This window comes from Phalacrocorax carbo, chromosome 2, assembly GCF_963921805.1.
Source record: "Phalacrocorax carbo chromosome 2, bPhaCar2.1, whole genome shotgun sequence".
Taxonomy (NCBI): Eukaryota; Metazoa; Chordata; class Aves; order Suliformes; family Phalacrocoracidae; genus Phalacrocorax; species Phalacrocorax carbo.
Genome location: NC_087514.1, coordinates 149,436,056 through 149,454,654, shown reverse-complemented (window position 1 = coordinate 149,454,654; position 18,599 = coordinate 149,436,056). Strand labels below are relative to the sequence as shown.

Here is an 18,599-nt window from a genome sequence, read left to right as displayed (position 1 = left end):
TGGCCCCGTCAAGAGCACTGGTCACCGAGCCCCCCCCCCGCGCCTCGCAGCCAGGCCCTGGGGGCTCCCAGGCTGTGCTCGGCGAGGGCTTCGCTCTCTGCTTTCTACATGCACCCAACACCGTTACTGGGACTGTCCCGCCGCTGGAATCTCAGGGATTTGTCCTGGATGTTCTTCAACACTGCCCTGGTGAGAAAGTAAAAGAAAACCAGCCCAGACATCTCTGAAATTACGGGCCTGTTCCAGTTTCCAGATCACATCGGCTTTAAGGAAGCGCAGATGCTATCTCAGGCTTTTCACGGCTGCTGTGAGCTCTTCCCCGCCTTGGTCCTTCATGCCCCAGTCCACAGTGTTTCGTCAGTTCTGGGTGTAATTCAGACACAGCCAACTGTATCACTGCTTTGTGCATTTTTATTTCCTTTACTGTTTTAATAATACATGAGAAAACAACGTCAAACTGATTTCAAAATTTAAACAATTTATCGTAAATTTTACATTGCAGCAAATTTTAATCCAGTGCACAGCCTTATAACTAGTTACAGATCGGGAAGCGATGGTTACCTGTCTCTGGGGAAAGGGCCAAGCGTGTGGGGGGAGCAGATAAAAACCCAGCCCCCGTGGCTCACTGCTGCCGCCAGTTGTAGAGAGCTGAGCAAGGGAGCAGGATCAGGCCTCTCTGCTGGCATCGTGAAATTTGCCTTTGCAGCTGGGAACATGCAATTACGAATCCTGAAAGGAAGCGCAGCAATTATCTGCGTAGCTTCTGTGAAATAAGGTCTTTTGAATAAAGAATCGGGGGAAATTTTGAACACGGTGGCTATTGCTTTTATTTCCACTTAATTTCTAGTTGAACTGATTAAGAATGATCATTACATTTAGGCAGCAATCAGAGAGCATATTTCTATTCCTTTCTTGGCACCCCAGAGATTAAGATTCCTAAAAATCTAATGCAAAGGAGAACAAAGCAAACACGATTTAAAAGTTCATCACTTAGTCACAAAGCTCAGAGGCAGAGGAGAGGGCTGGATGCACTTCCCATAAATGGACATCTCCACCACAAAGATTATACACACAATATTGACCTTTAAAACTGGCTAGTAGCTTTACAGTAAAGTCAATAATGAAATAAACTGCCGTAGTATGCTATCCAATTAATCATGTAGATTTGTTTCATTAGAGGGACGCTTGCCATAAACAGTTCATTCCCAAATTTAGGCATTGTAAACCTAAAATGCGCAGAAATTCCCCTATGGTGTTCTTGTGATTTTTTTTTTCCTGTAAAACAATTTATTAGAAACACCAACTAAGGTTTTCTGAAGGTGCATATGGGAATTCGAAAGCTTAACTAGGGAACTATGAACTAAATGATCTATTTTAATTGGATGAGACTGACGAAATGCAAAAAAGAAATATGCATTGAGGAAAGTAAACTAGATTTAAGCTGCTTAATGTCTCATAATTTTAAGATGTAACAGTGGTATCTGAAAGAAAGCTGATTTTTATATTAGTTTTTTTAAAGTATATGATACGCGACTGACAGTGTCCCTTTGCAACGGTGTTGGGTTGTAAACCACAGTAATTCATATTCACATGAACACACACGTTGTAAACTTGAAACATTGGAGATTTTTTTTAAAAAAAGGGAAGCACATGGTATAAAATGATAAAAAAGATTATGCTAATAAAAGCCAAATGGCAGCAGGAACAGCAGCAGCAGCTAGAACTGCTGGATAAGGCGCCGGCGCTGTGAGGTCTTCCGCAGCAGTCGTCTGTAGTCATAGGGATTATCTTCGGTTTTACTCTCTTCCAGGGGGCTTTCTGCAACCCTCGACCTAGGGATTAAACGCAGAAGTGTTTTAGAAATTAAAGTCAAAACATTTACCTTGGCAAATGCTCCTAATCGACTGCTTAACCTCCACCCTTGCGGGGGTGGAATAAAAGGAGAAAGGAAAAAAAAATCAACTGGCTTTGCTGGGCCTCTTCCGGAGCTGCACAAAGCAGGCACCTCGGAACAAACACATTATACACTAAGAGCAGAGGAACACAGAAGAAAAACATGTTCTTCTACAAAGGGGACATAATAAAAAAGACGTAAAACCGTTGAGAACATGGGGGTGCTTTGCAGTAGCGTTTGCCTGATGGCTACTGAACCATATTTTCAGTTGGTGTAAATTTGTTAGCTCTGTCTTCAACCTGCCTGTGGAGCTCACTGTAAGTGTCCATCTCATTTTATTGTTTTTTCAGATGGCAAGCTGCATTTTGGAAGCCACCTCTGACAGGCTGGAATGGTGACCTGCCACCAGGTGTTACTATGGAGTAAGACTAAAAATAAAACTCAGTTATTTAAAAAGTATATTACTCCGAAATAACTACAAAAATTTGTGGTGTTCTATATTAAAGGTATACCCCACCACTGGTCCTACACCAGTGTTGAAGGTAAACTGCCAAATAAAAAATATTCAGTGATTCTTTTCTGTAGATTGAAATGACTATATAGTCCTTAGATTCAGGTGACCCCACTCAAGAGATACTGAAGTGCAGAAACGTTTATTAATTGCATTCATCTGCCCTCAGAGGTAACTGTAAATTGAAAAGGTACACAGATTTTTTTTCACTGTGGCTAATTAGGGTGCCATCAGAGCAGCACACAGTAAAATGTAAGGAACTGCTTTTAGTGAGCTCAGTGGCAAGATTCTTGTTCATCTAAACCAGACCTTAGGGTGAAAGATTTGGTGTAATTAACAGCCCTAGGAATGCAACTTTTTCCGAAGGATGTAAACGGTATGGTAATTCCCTGACATAATTATTTTTACTTCCATGCCTTCACAACACCTTCCTAAAACTAATTTAGATCCTACCTGAAAAAAGACCAAAAATAAAATACGTAAGGGGCACCAAAGATTCTGTAAATATTTTCTGTACTACTATGGATACATTTTCAAATTCAGCAATCACCCCAGACTTAGTGTCTTCCTTAAGCCCTTGACAGAGGTATTTTCCAAGTTTTTCTTACATACATGAAGACACAAGAAGATACAGCTATATAAAGATAGATAAATACGTGTTTGCACGAGCAGTGTGTGTGGGTGCATTGGCGAGAGTGAGAATATGAATTGCCTTAGCCCAGCACAGATGACCCCTCCATGAAGTCTATGTGGTAAGAGAGGAGATGGAGCAAGCCCTCCCTTTAGGGTTTTTCTCCTGGCTGTCCACCGTGGTGGGGTCCACCCCAGGCTATAAACGCATGTGCTGCTACAGGACAGCAGGAAAAGGAGGCAGCCAAACTGGTCTGCAGAAAGCAGGCAGAAAGTTCAGCGCACATCCACCCTATTTAAAACCTAACTGATCAGAAATATAATTTTTAGGTTCTGCTTTAGTTTAATTTGATTTTAGATCAGAGATTTACAGCAGGGTGTCTGTCCATCTCATCTGGCACTTGGGAAGCCAAAAACTAGCAGGTAGGCTGCACACCAATCCTACTAGCGTTTGTCCCTGCTGCATAAAGATGGGAAATTTTCAGCTATCCACTTTACGAGTTATTTTGGCAAGATTCCATGATGAAAAAAAAGATTTATGTCTAATTTGAAAGTGTATTTTTCTTTTAATGAATCTTTTTATTATCTCAACAAGGATATACAACATTTATTTTTTCCTATTATTATTTTGTAAGAATTACCGCTCAGTAGCTCTTAAAATTGAAGTCCTGCGCTCAGCTGGGTGTCTCTTCTTTCTTGTGGTAGAACTGCTGTCCTTTGAGGTGGAATCAGTAGATGAGATTTCGTGGTAGTAGATATCTAAATCTAGCACTTTGCTCAGACTGTCAATAAATAAGTACACTAAGTTAGCATTGTCACTTTCAATATTATATGCAATGTTCAAAAATAAGGCAATGAAATGTCATTATTAATTGTGTTTATGTGTTGAGGATCTAAGGAAAAATATAAATAAGCAAAAGAAACCAGTCTGAAATGTGACTGCTGTATGATGCAGATATTGAGAATTTTGAAATGCTACTTTTGGATGTTCATAAAGCAGACACATACGACTGAAATTGTTTGGATTTGCCATTATACTCAATGGAGAGGCATTTTTATGGTATAATTCCTCTGACCTATTTTAGACACCTCTTTGAGAAAGAGATCAGTCATTTTCCTAAAGATGACTATTTTTTTCTGAGTACAAGAAGCAACTAGTTCAGATATTGGCGTCAATAATGCAGATGTCTCTGATTTTGTTAGATGAATGCTATCCAGACTATCATACGTACAGAAAAAAACAATCCCAACATCCAGTTTAGAATGGCTAGGGAAAAACAATATCCTAAAAGCAACTGGAAAAAAGAAGTTCAGAATTCAGTTCTCACATTGGTGGAAACCAGAAGTAACTCATTGATGTCAGTTGCTAGGTTCTACTGATACAGAGTCAGCACATGAGAGAAGGTGCAGTCATGGAACTGGTTAACTACATTTAAGATGAGTGAAACCTAACTGAGGCCAAATGAGAGAAAGCACTAGATTTGGATTTTATTTTATTTTTTGCTAAACAGGAGACAACAATTAGTGTGAAATATTTTCAGGATCCAAATGAATCAGAAGAAGAGCTGTAACAGACCAGACACAGGACACATGGACATTAATTGAATCCTTTAAGCATAGTCAAGGGCATTTTAAACTGGCTGAATGAAGCTAGATGCTGTGAGCATATATTATGTGCATATAATGTCATGTAACTTCCTTTAAGGTAAATATTTTAGATACGGAGTTTCTGTTCTGCAACCACAGCCAACGACAGTGCTCTGAGACCATTCACCTGGCATCTATGACCAGGCTACCATAGCATGCGTGCTATAGTACCATAGCAATGTACTGGGGAGCAGCGAAAAAGCTTAAGTATAGAAACACAAAAAAATAAAGCTATGATGTCTGTCAGGAGCTGTGAATCAGGTCTTCAGCACATGTAAGGATCTAAGATACAGAAGGGCAGAATATATCTATTGCTTGCTTTATTTCTGCAGAGTTCCATCAAAATAGGTTAGTTACACTGTGAAGAAAAGAATTCTGGTTGAAATTTCAAGGGCTGCTCTTCTTTACCTATTGTTAATAATTATTGTTTTAATATTTTATGATCTATTTCCAAACATATATTTTTAGGAGATAATTTTAACAGTCTTTGTATTTTTGCTAACAAAGAAGAACTGGTTTCTCATTTGCTTTGACTAGAATTTTAAGCACCTTCAATTATTTTCTGTGTCAGAACTATCTTTGATGTGGACCTTATCTTAACTTATGCTTGTGTTACCGTGGTAAAGGGCCATGCTGTAGTAAAACCGAATGACTGAGTTCTATAATGGATTTTGTTGAAAATTGCATATTTTAACTTTGTATACGATGCCCTTCCTGTGAATCACCAGATTACCATGCTTTTTTTAATGCTTTATTCTCCTGGTTGAAGTAGAGCTAAGAACTATTTCTAGAGTAAAATATGACAATAGTGAGACAATGAAAAAAATTACCTCTCTTTTCTTGGTTTCCGTTTTTCATCTTGTATTGATTTCTAAGAAAATACAAGGTAATTAAATAAAAGCAAAGCTTATGCAAAGATACAATTCATCAGTATGTTAGGCAGGAGAGTGTTGTTAAAAGAATTATAGAGTATCTAGTTTGCTGAGCAAGCGCCCCAGAAAAATCTCTTCAGAATCTTTGAGAGTGAGAATGGGGTTAGCACTGCTACTCCCAAATTTCAGTAGCCATACTGTGGAAAAAAGGTAAAGTAACTGCAATCAGAACAAAAAAGGAGACATAAAACTTTCAAATATCTATAGTTGTTTTAATGAAGTCGACAACACTACCTCACTGAGGCAAATTTACTGTGATGCCATGAGAATTTCCATGAATACAGGCATCGCAGTGGGAGCAGGCATAATCCTCTTCTCATTAATGTCAATGCAGTCTTGTCACAGGTTTTAGTAGAACAAAATGGGCATTTAAAAAGCAGTATACTAGGTGGCAAAAGCACCCTTAGGACACAAAACATCCAGAAATGCAAAGGAGAGAGATTTATAGGGAATGTGAAAAACTTCTAATCTCTGATAGATTTCTGTCCCTACAACCAAAACAGTGCTATGCTGCAACATCTAAAGCATCACCCTTTAAAAACAGCATTTTTAAGTGCAGATGGTCTTCATTTTAGTCTTAATTGCATTTCTTGCAAACAAGTGAAAACTTGTTAGAATTAGTGAATTGTACCACTGCAAAGTCACCGAGATCCAGAAATCCTGACGGACAGGCACTTCTTATGCAGGTAAATGCACAAGAGAGAGAATTTCAGAATGATAGGCTGATCTAAAGAAATATACCCCAAATAAACTTTTAATGCTTTGTATGAACAATGGGCTATTCTCAGATCTCATTTATACCTATGCACCATTGTAGCTTATTTGATACGCACGGAGATGAGTGAGAACAGAAGGTATCTAATTAATATCTGTAACATGATGTGAGAGAAATATCTGTTTTTGCAGAAGACAGAGGAAGTTTTTCCAAAAATGCACTCATATTGTGTGCCTTCACTTTCAGGTGATCCGGGCTTGATAATCATTGGTGAATGCCTGTCAGTCACAGAGATTTTTAGTAAGGCAGAAAATTCATGATAGCTGCAAAAGCTGACTACCCTGAAGTTAGAGCTCAATTTAAGAATTTAAGAACTGGTAGGTCTCCTTTCTGAGCTTTAGGGTGGTGGGTATTTACACTGAACCTTTCCTTTACCAGTGTTAGGAACACCGCCTTCTCTTTTTCATGCCTTCTTGAAAAATACAACTAATTGAAGGTAATATTGATTATTACCTTGAAAAACTGGTGCTAAAAATTAATTTAAAAATTCCCCGGCATTACTGCAGTTTTTGTTCGCACTTATGCAATGGCTGTTTTCTGATACGGAGCTGGCCATGTAACAAATCAGCTTTCAGAAAACACTATGTTCCTGACTGTACAGTCTTAGCTTTCCAAATATGCATTTACTTCAGAATTACACTTCACCTCAGAAATTTCTAATACAGAATCCAATGTCATGCCTTTCATTTCAGTCCTTTATGTCACCAATCTTGCCTTCACAAAACAAATCTTATTCTTACATACCAGTTTATTTTTAAGAATATAATTTCTTTTCAGAATATCACCGTTCCAAAGCTGTGCTATTTCAAAGCCCCCATAATAAGACATAGCCATATTTGTCTTTTTTGGTATGCCAGACACAACTCTCCCTAAAGGCCCTGGTGACACCTTCTGTTGAAAGGAGAAGCAATTGCTACGGTTAGTTTATTAGCCTGGCTCTCACCGGCTGTTAAAATAGGTCACTAAGATACAGGCACCTCGAGCAAATGAGTTTAATTGCTTTTTTGTTGGAACTGCTTTCTGAGCTGCTTTTACATTTTCTCTCTTTCCGCTTACTTTCTTGCCTTATTTTCTATATTTAAGGGCACTGAGGTCAAGTGTGGAAAGCAGCCCTTGGTATCTGAACTTGGAGCAAAGGCTATATATAGAGACTCAAGACTCAAATCCATTAGTCTCCTGAGCTGTTGGTATTTGCCAATTCCTTCATAATCACAATCTGACACATTTGTAAAGGAAGTTACACTGTGCATACTAATACAGCCTATTTTAATATTTGCTCTCTCTGCAAGATCAAGCACTAATTTAGACACTCAAAATAGCTCTCCGAATGAACCTGTTTCTCTCTCGAGACTTACAAAGAAACTACGGAGACTGGGCACTTAATGTGGGTACCAAAAGTGCAAGTGCTGCTTATGCATATAATGAACGGATGCAGGTTTAGGTACAAAACTAAAAATTGGCCTGACCTAGGGCCCCAATCAGTGTAACTCTGAACCTTAATAATTTCAAATCTAGTTTGAAATGTGAAGTTTGTGGCCTGCCTCCTTTCAGCAGGGCACAGCTTTTATGTCATATTAGAAAGGAATACAGGGAGTTGGGTAATTAGAAAGTTTAGGTAGGAATTATCTGGCAGTCTTAGACCACAAAAGCTTGCTAAACTCACGTGTATGAGAGTGTAGTAGGTGGACTCTTCTGGATTATTTAATGTCTTGGGCTTCCGTGGCCTCCTTGGGGGTCTCTGGATTGGGCGAGAGTCTTCTACTTTGGCTGGAACTGTAACAAAGCAAAAGATAGCAATACTTATTTCCTCACAGAACAGGAGGCTTTTACAAAAAACTGGAGAGAATTTCACCAAATAGAGCAAAAAAATCCACATAGCCACTTTTACTGCTTGCAGTAACTCAAGAAAGCAACTGTTTGGAGCACTTCCATGACCAGACTGGAAAGGGGAATGGGTTTATCTGTTTGAGTCCTGACTACCACATAGACATGTGCCATGTAACGAATGTCAGGCTGGAACAGCCCAGCAGTCTGCTTGCCACAGGCTTCTGCTTCTGGAAGGGGCTGATGTTCCAGATTCAGAAAAGGACTCTGAAGGGTAATGGCTACTGGAAGGCTACCATCTTGTAACAGGGACCTGCGTGGCGGGGATGATATTTTTTCAGACTCAAGTAAATCATTAAGGTGCCGAATGAGGGAACTGGCATCAGACCTCTGATTCAGAGGTTAGTTCTTGACATTATCATGGTGTGGATTTTCCCCAAGGTCTCGGGCTGATGCTGTTCCGTTTCAAGCCAAATCATGTACCACTGGGCAACACAACATGACCATGACCATCACATCCGGTGTAATCTAGTTTAGTGTACTCAACTTCTGGTCTATTTCTACAAAATCTTTCTGCAAACATGCAAAAAATGTTTTCATTCTAATGGAAATGAAATAACGATTTTAACACAAAATGCAACTGCTGTCCTCTGGGAGCCTCCAAACTCAGAATTACATACTGACTTGTAGGTTACATGGGCTGACACATGGGGAGCTAGGCAATGTCTTGCATATTTGCTTATTAAAAATCTGTGTGTGATTCTGACAGTGCTAAGATATAAGGCTGCTCAGGGTTCATAGGCTCATAGGTTCCGAGACCACAGAACTGACTCTGGGGGGCTGAGGAACCACAAATGTACAGTGGGGTGAGCATGATCACCTTACACACAGCTTCAGCTATAGGAAAAGTTAATAGAGGACTATGGCAATTCCTTCATGATGGAGGCAGGAGTTGCAGGGCAGCAGAACACCTGTGATAGAGATGGGTTATAGGGACACATACAGGGTGAATAACGAAGTCACAGCACAAGATCTAGGCACGGTGAACCATGCATCCAGGTATACTGCATTATCCAGTGAGGTTTTAGATTGTCCTTGTCCCATCACAGGGATATTCAGAGGAAAGTCCATGAGAAAAAAACATAGTGTGAGGGTGGAATGAGGATCTAGCTCCCAATGAATTACAGAAGTGTGTTCTGCTGGTCTAGTCCTCTTCCACCTGAAGTGACTTCAACTCCATAACCCCAATGTGCTAACTACATGTGATTGAGCCTTAGAAGGAAGAATGTATTTTGTTCTCTAATGACCACCAGAAACCCTTTTACACAATAAAAATAAAAACTTTCCCATGTACATCAGACATCTTTTTAATTAAGGAGGTGGCACAATCATTTAAAATGAGAAACGATCAGTAATACATCAGTGTTGACTCCTGCAAAATTAGCTGTTTAAGTTTTTTGTTATGTGTGATAAATAAAGGCTTGTAAAGGTCATGGATATACTGAGGAGGCAGAATGAATAATGTTAATTTAAATTGTAGTTGGATAATGATTACATTTATTGTTTTAGTTTCTTATCTGAAATGCAGACTGCTTCTCGTGTGAGGAATGAACAAGTATCTTTAACATTTTGCACTTAAAAGAACAATAGTGTTTTTCTGAGCCAGGGTACAGACAATTCACGTTAAACAATGACATTTAGATGCAATAAATTCATTTCAGTAGCCTGTATTAAATATAAATGACATTCTTTGATTTCAATAGGTACAGCAGGCCTGACTGTGCTGTTATGTGGGTTGTTGTTACCCTGCTGTATTTCAAATGGGCCACCTGGAGTTATCCAAGTTTGCATTCGTGACAAAGTAGAGGCATATCTTCCCTGTTTTATTTTTAAACACAACAGGAGCCTAAACTGGAAGCAATACCTAAAAAAAACCCCCTTAAAATTTAGTGTAGTTGAATAGAAACACCTAACTTCTTGTCTGTAGGATATTTTAAAAAAAAATGTGTCAAAGATCATGACTGCATGAAAATCTGGAAAAAGAAAATGAAGCCAAATTGATGGCTTTAGGAAAATCCCAAGGAAAAGGCTCTTATAATACCTAAAGATTTTTTTATTGTCCCCTAGGAATTCATCACTATGTACGCTGTTACGTTATTTAATTCATCACTGTCAAACACATAAAGCATTATCGTATTCTAGATTACAATTATTCAAACTGAAATTACTTGTATACTTCTTGTGTACGTGCTCTGCAAAGAAGACTCCTCTTACATTCAAAAAACATCATTTTGACAATGATAAGGGTTTCAGGGAAAAACAGCTTTTCATCTCGTCTCGTGCATTGTACATATGTATGAGCTATGCAAAAGAATTGAGGGGACAGAAATACCATGTGGGGCAGGCAGCCTTCTAAGCGCGGACTTCCATTGTTCCTTTTTAAAATTACATTGAAGGCTGAAAATGCAACTGAGTTTTGTCTCCAAATTAAACAGTAAGTAAAAAATAGTTTGATGGGTTTAGCTTTCTCTATTTCACCAGAAAGTGAACATGAGGTTTCCATCTGCATTTAGATTTGTATATTCATTGCTACTGAAATACAGCTGATGTGGTAGTTGCTCGTATTGGATAACTCATGGCACAAAGTACAATTTGCTTTTTTATTAGTTGCTGATAATTTCAGAAATCATTTACTTAGCAGAGTTAAAGGTGGAAGGCAAATTAAATACCCAAGCTTGATAAATGGTGAGTTTGATGCACTTGTTTTGCCTATACCTTTCTGCATTAGGCAATGAAGCATAAAGGAGTAAAATAATTCACTTATTAATAGGCCAATTATGTTGCTTCTGAAGTACATTACAAAGAAAAGGTTTTTACTGAAGCCTAGTCTCTCCATAGTAAAAAATTTTATAGCATTAAGACTTCAAGTATCTCTAGCAAGATCTGACCGTATGCTTTATATGTAGAAGGAAAACTGATGCTTTCTAACAAACATTTAAATACATATATTACGACATTGATATGAAAACCATTCACAATGGTAGCTGTCAAAGCACTTTGGAAATGTCCTGTTGGCACTATCATCCCTATCCTACTAGCAGAGTAAATGTGCGTCTGCACAAAGCAAGACACACCGAGACTTGCTTAAGGTTACCTTCCAGTTAGCCATTGGCACAACTAAGGAGCTGACTGAAGGACTGTGCTGAGACTCCCAGCTCTGCAGCCAGCCCATGCCCTGCCGTTATATCTACCCGAACAGGTGCTGTCAGTGCTGTAACACATTCACATGCCTTAGAAGCAATGCATGGGGGAAACTGGAAATAAAAACATTTGATGCTACACAGACTTTCCTTTTTAAAGGTTTTACCAACAGGTAGGTGAGTTGAACAAGTTGAAAGGGAGAAGGATTTTCCTCAAACTGCTTAAGTGCATGCAGTCAGTCCTCAATTAGCCAAAAGAAAGAGGTTTTGCTCTTGTGACATGGATGCTTTGCTTTTGAACTTCAACAGCAAATGTCAGCCATGCTGTTGTCCATGCCCCGGAAGTTGTATCTCTCTGCTGCCCGGTCCTGAATCAGACTGTCAAAACATACATTTGATTGTGATGATGGAGGTTTAATGAAACTTATGGTCATTGTCCACGAGAATGAATGAATTACCAAGTTAAGAGTCAGCAGAGGCATATGAACAGTATGGCTGCCAGGTAACATTACAGAAGGTTCAGCAAATCTATGGAGAATTCCTTATTCCTATCAGTATCTCAGCTAGCTTGTTTAACACTACCTCAAAGGTTCCTGCCTAAGTTGCACACACCCTCTTTGTCTCTTTGGTGCTCAGTTACAAAGTATTACTACTTTCATACTCGCTCCTCACTGAAAGCTCCAAGTACACTGAAAAAATACGGAAAGGGACAATGACATTTAGGAGCAGCGCATTTAATGTATGTGCGTCCTGAATACCACCACAACTACAGAAACCGTGGAGAGCTGCACATGCTTGAAACATTCAAGTATGAGCACGAAATGCTTGAATAAAGATGAGTCAGTATCAACAGCCCTTTAGGTTAAACTGTGTCTGCACATTCTGACATACAATGATAAGCCTGGAAGACAACGATCTCAAGGAATCAGCATCCATGGATGCTGATGTAAATTAATGTATGACTTACAACAGATCTTATACTGAAGACTGGAGAAATAGTGTGGTACAGCTGTGATAAGCATCTAAGTGAGGAAAGGTCTCTATTTATTAGGCCACCTGGAGAAACAGATAAACCCGTCTTCAGACCTTTTAAGTGACATGTTACATGTTTGATTCAGTGATGTTTCACATTTTATGAGAACAGGAAGTATAAAGCCAGGCAAGAATAAAGCAGGAAAAAAAACAAGAGCAAGAGCAGTAATTGTATGGGTTTTGTAGAGGGGCTTGGAAGTAATCAGAAAAATGCAGATATAGCAACTGGAATTCCAGGACTTGATAATAAGAAGTGAACTGCTATTACTACTTATAACATTTATGTGCACACCTTTTTACTGTCCTAATTGTACACAGTATGAGGATGCAATTACTCAAATTTGGATTTGCAAACAGAAAAGCACTGCTCTTCAACATTCTTGCTGGTAATTTTCAGGTATTTTTTATTCATGGGATGTTTACCACAGCCAGATTTGGAAATTACAGTTGATGGGTGCAAATTCTTAGCAATCTGGAAAAAACAGGGATTATTCTGGCACAGACCTAGAACTAGGAACAGCAGGACTCGAGAGTGATCTCTCACCAGCCCCACTGAGGGAAGCAGTTTCAGTCTCTGACTGACACGAATACACTGTTTTCTGAGAGTCTGGTGACCTGGGATTATTGCTATTTAAGAGAAGATGTTTAAACAAAATGGCTGTACTCCACTTCCATGACCTCCCAAATCTTATGCTCTGCCACAGATCTGACCAACTCCAAGCACAGATCTTGTACGTCCTGGCTGCACAGTATCCAAAGGGCTACTCCAGTAGCTGAGAATGACCAGACAGCAGAAGAGCTTGCCTATCCTGCTTTTCTTCAGTCACACACCTCAGTACTCCCTGGCTGGACACTCACTTGCAAAGAAGAAAGACTGGTCAGTGAATACTGCTCTGCTCACCCATCGGTTCTCTTTTCCTTGCAAAGGCTGCCCATGAAACCTCCATAAATAGTGCTGTGGCAGCCTACAGCAGGAGGAATCCTGGGTGAAAATCCTGCCTGTCTCACTGCTTTGTGTACCTGAAAAGGTCCTCAGCTGCACCAGAGTTCCTTGTACCATGTGAATTTCATTCTAAATATTGAAATTTCTCTTGCTGAGATTTTGTACTTGAACTGTCATTTAATACTTACAAGGATGGGCACCATTATTCATCTGGAGAAAAAAAAAATGCTCCCATAATGGTCAAATTCCCCTCACTTCAGGCTTTGACCTCAAACAACTTGACAGTAGCTATTTGTGCATCTATTCTGACACTACAGTAACCCAAGGCTTACTAGCAGTCCAAAGGTGGAGTCCTGGGATGCAGCCATTATGTTTAGCTGAAAGCATTTAGCAAACAAATAAAACCTACTCAGAAATTCAAGCCACAGGGAATATGGTTTATTCCAGGAACCTTGTGCAGCTTGCTTTATGCATTTTTACAAATACAAATAAATATATTTAAGAACAACTTAACATTGTGGATTTAAGATTTATTAACCTTTTTGCTCATATGTTCAGTATGCCATCCAACTGCCCCACAGTTCCTCCCCTTCTGTGGGTAGCAATGTAATAAAATATTTTGTCAGAGCAGCCAGTAAGTTCTCAAACAGCAGTAAACAGACTGGAAGGGCTAGTTTGGATTCAGATAGGAGGGGCCAACTTTAGTTGGCTTGTGCTTTAGTGGCACATTTCTCTGTAGCGAGTTCAGTCATAGCACCATTTGATTTTAAATGCATTCACCTTGGAAAAAAGTAACTTCTGAGCTCCTTACCTTGTCTACATGCCAACTAGCAGCAATTTAATCAAAACCAAAGCATGTGTCCACCATATTTATTTGGAAAAAAAAATTTTGCAAAAATGCTGCATGAGCCATCTTGAAACGAGCATGCTCCTGACTACGAAGTACGTTTTAATCTATATGAATATGAGCATTCAGGACTCTCTTTCTGATGCTTCTTGCTATTTTAAAGTTATGATTGCTATTGCTGACATGTTTTTGCGAAAGGCCGTTAGTAAAACTAGCAAACATTTGATTTTTGCATCCATAAAGGAAAAAACAGGCAGACTTGTAAGTTATCAGAATTTCTGTAAAGGTTTTGCCTGGTGCACAAAAGAGCTATGTGTTGTTGTGTCACACAGACATTTGTCAGGAGGAAGCATAAAGAAAATAAATCCTCCTTTTGTTAAGGCCACACAACATTAGCTTGTAAAAAAATCCTATTTCCTTCTATTTATTAAAAAGAGGCCAAGGATGTGGTCTCTTGTGCAGCTCAACAACTGTTTCAGTGTTGTCTTAAAAAGCATTTTGACTTGGTTCAAAGAAATGTATGACATTTTTCATGTCGGTGTTCAAAAGGATGTAATGCTACTTTCACACACTTTACCATTGGAAAAACACTGTATCATGACACCACAGAGGTTTAAAGCAGTGGGACATTTTCAGAGATAAAAGTGAAGTGGCTGCTGACTGGTCATCACTTTAAGCAGGGCTGCATGCAAAGGTGACAAACTGGCATCCTTTTGCCTCCTGTAGAACTACTCAAATTTATAGCAATGTGAAGGATAGACTTTGCTCCATTTTGCACATGGCATGAACATACCTATACACAAGTGAACCAGGTGAAAGTGCAAGTAATGAGATCTCTAATTGATAAAACAGGGATTTGTGTATTCCCTTTCCCTCTATCTACCTCTCTTCTCTAGCTTCTGTAGGAAAGTACATAAGAACTAAGAGTTATTTTACAAAGCATGATTTTTAATTCCTCAGGTTTATCTTGTCAAAAATCAGCTATATTTAATAGAGAACTCCGTACAAACCTATTAATGACAATGACAAGCATTGCTCTGTCTTTAATGAAAGATTATGGTACTTATTTTTCTGTTTCACATCTGTCTTCTCTTGCAGTCTTTGGTACTGGAAACAGGTTGAGCTACATAGATTATCTACTAGCAGCCAGTTTACGCTTAGAGGTTTAGGTTTTTGTAAACACCAAGCCTTCATTTTAGCAGCTTGCCCATGTGAGAGGACTGCAAAGTGGGAGTGAAGTACTTTTAGGATCTCTTCAACATAGCCACGGGAACAGAAAGAAGTTTCAGCATATGTGACAACTGAATCCACAATGTTATAATGAAAATAGTACCATTAGCTCTGGGCAGCAAGAGACAGTCCTGGATCTGATCTCAGCTGTGCACAGGCAAGCAAAGATCTTTCCCAGAGGCAGTGCAGCGGCATGGGCTGGCACAAGCTCCCCTGGCAGAAATGGAGATCCACCCAGTCATCTGCCATGTTTGCCCTCATCTTGTTCCACACCTGTGCCCAAGACACAGGCTGAGGAAATCCACTGTTATGTCTATTCCAACTGAAGAGGCTTGAGCAGCTCAGCCAGCTCTTTGTGGACCTCTCCATGGGGTACAGGTCTTAACGACCTGCATGCTCTGAATCCCATGTCTTCCACCTTTATTTTCCCAGTACTCCTCTCCACTGTCACCTAACCCGCTCCAAGCATGCTTGCATTTTGGGAACCCCCACTGTCCATGTTAACTGGAATATAAATAACTTTGGAGTGTATTCTCAGAGGTAATGTCTTCTTAAGTGTGCAAGTTAAATGGATGCCAATTATTAATAAAACTTTACTTGTAGTTTTAAGGACATACCCACCAACATGGGTAGGAGTTACAAGTTTTGCTAGCCTCAGGTACATTTGTGGATAGCTAAAACTTTTTTCAGCATAAATGTGACAAACTTTGGTAAATTGTTTGACATAGTACCTAAAAGATACTTTGTTTTTATGCTTCATATACTTATTCCATATACTTTCATATCTTACCAATAGCACACATATTTGAGCAATATATGAGTAAAAAAAGAGAGCCAATGTGGAATTTATACCAAATAAAAGTATTTCTAGAGATGCTATGTCTGGGTCTCACAATGATTCATTCACCGATCTTAAACAGCACTGAAACAAAACACCAAGAAAAATGGTAAATATGTAAACCCCAATGAGGCTTGGACATTTTTCTGGAAACTGTTCCAGACATGTACTGATATGGGGCTTAGTACAAAGATGAACAGCCTGAGTTATGTGAGAAGCCAGAGCTAACTCATCTACTAGTTCCCTGGCCTTTAAAAACATGACTAGGAGTTGCTTCTTGACACTTCTGTTTACAAATGAAAATTCTGCTTACAGTAAGGGTCAACATTACCTGACTGACAAACATGAGAAGAAAGTCGGACATTAGCTTGCTTATCTTTGGACAGCATCACAGGTCTCAGCTGATGTGACAATATCATTTCATTCAATTTTTGCTGCAATGCTAAGTAGTCTTCGGATAATTTTGATATCTGAAAAATAACGTAAGATTTTATATTATTATATAAATAAGTATATATGTTCCAAGGTAATCAAAGGTAAAGTAGTGGACTAGAGGATGAATTTAAAATGTATTGCTCCATGTACTGCAGTGTAGGCCCCTACCATACTTACCTCCCCACTACCCTTAAAAAGAAAAGGAAGAAAAAAAGAAGAAAAAAAAGACATATAGGAATCTCCACACTGCAGCCCAGTCCTGCAGCTACTTCACATGGGTCCACACATGTGAGCAGACAGTGCCTTGCTGACGCAAAATACCTTCTACAGCTGTAGGCATACTTCTCTGCACATGTATGAGTCCCTGACATTATTAGAGCAACTTTTAGTTACATTTACAGAGACATTGCACAAGTTTACTGAGTTAAGGGCCTTTCCTGGTAAATGCACATTTCAACAAACAAAGGCAAAGCTTCTGCATTTAACCTAAACCAGGTTAAAACGAACATAATTTTTTGCCAGTGCTCTTTGTCTTTCCCTCCTTCCTGAAAAGGGTATTTACTCTCGCGGCACAAAATATGCATTTTTATAGAACACTCATTGCAAAGTCTCAGTCTCAGTTTAGAGGGTAAAACCTTGGTGCCTCTGAAGCCAGTAAAATAACTTTGCCATTCTGTTATTACTCAGAGCATTATGCTCAACATACATAGCTTATAAGCTTCTTACCTGCCTTGAAAAGGCTGCTAAATCACATGCCTCTTTCTCTGAGTCTCCCTTCAGTGTCTTAGAGTCTTCAGCCTCCGTACCGGTGCTTTCCCTATCTTTTTTTTTTTTTGGATCATTATTTTGAACATGCACTGCTTCTGTTGGCTCCTTTATAGTTTTCTCTTGACTTTTGCAAGGTAGTTTCCCTTCTTTTCTGAGTTGTCCCCTCCTTCTGTAACCCCGGTAACTGCTCTGAATAACAACTGCTGCTTTCTCTTTGTCTTCTGAACCTTGTTTTTCTGTCTCAACTTGCTTCCGTGACCCTCTTATTGACTCTCTTCTTATAATTCCTTTACATCCTGTAGGCTTCACTGCTTCACGTTTCAGGTGGTTTCTTTTCACATCCCTGTCAGTCCTGGGCTGGACCACAGCAGATTCTTGATCTTGCCCATCTGCACTGAGTGTGTCTTGTTTATCTTGCGCTTGCTGGGGACTAGGTTCAGCTGTGATTTTGACAGAAGATTTGCTGGACAACTCTTCTAGAGAGGCCTGTTCTTCACCTTCACCAACATGTTCTACTGCAGGCTTCTGCTTCTCAGAAGCTCCCTCTCCTTCAGTAGATGTTTGCTGTTGCTGCTGTACATTCCCTGTGTCACTGTTCCCAGAGTACTCGCTGTCAGTAACAGCATCAGCTTCATCTTGAGTCTCCTCATTTGCTGCTTCTTCCAGTGTATCATTTTGACCTGGCTGCAGTTGTGCTTCAAGGAATTCCACAGCAGATAATTCTTCCTCCGCTATTTTTTTGTGCTGTTCCTTTATTTTTTTACGGACTCTGTAGCCTCTGTAATGGCTCTGAACGATAACAGCTGCTTCTTCTGTTTTAGAAAGGGCACTCTTCACTCCAGCTGGACTTTCCTTGTTATCTTGAAGTTCTTCATCCTTTTCCTTTTTGCTAATGGACGCTGCATTTTCAGTTTGTTTCTTTCTAAGCGACTGTTTCTTTTTGAATGATTCCCTGAATGAATAGAGTTTTGGGCAAAAATTATAGCTGAAGGAGATGAAGGATAGTGACAACTTTACAACTACCTTTGGTGGTATTTGTGTACTAAATGGCAATTTGATACATTGCAGCATGGGAGAGATTTAGTGCATATAG

The 18,599-nt window shown here is 39.4% G+C and overlaps 1 protein-coding gene across 4 annotated transcripts in view; it reads right to left on the bottom strand.

Moving 5' to 3' along the window:
• Positions 1-395: 395 nt before the first annotated feature.
• Positions 396-18,599, bottom strand: part of MYO3A (myosin IIIA) — a 127,692-nt gene continuing 109,488 nt past the window's right edge. For all 4 annotated transcript variants that reach the window (XM_064444827.1, XM_064444822.1, XM_064444824.1 and 1 more), the window contains 6 exons: positions 17,465-18,458; positions 16,635-16,773; positions 8,053-8,162; positions 5,513-5,553; positions 3,677-3,817; positions 396-1,832 (listed from right to left, as the gene is read on the bottom strand). In XM_064444827.1, the coding sequence (XP_064300897.1) occupies positions 1,718-1,832; positions 3,677-3,817; positions 5,513-5,553; positions 8,053-8,162; positions 16,635-16,773; positions 17,465-18,458 (1,540 nt within the window). In that variant the 3' untranslated portion in view covers positions 396-1,717. The remainder of the gene's footprint in view (positions 1,833-3,676; positions 3,818-5,512; positions 5,554-8,052; positions 8,163-16,634; positions 16,774-17,464; positions 18,459-18,599) is intronic.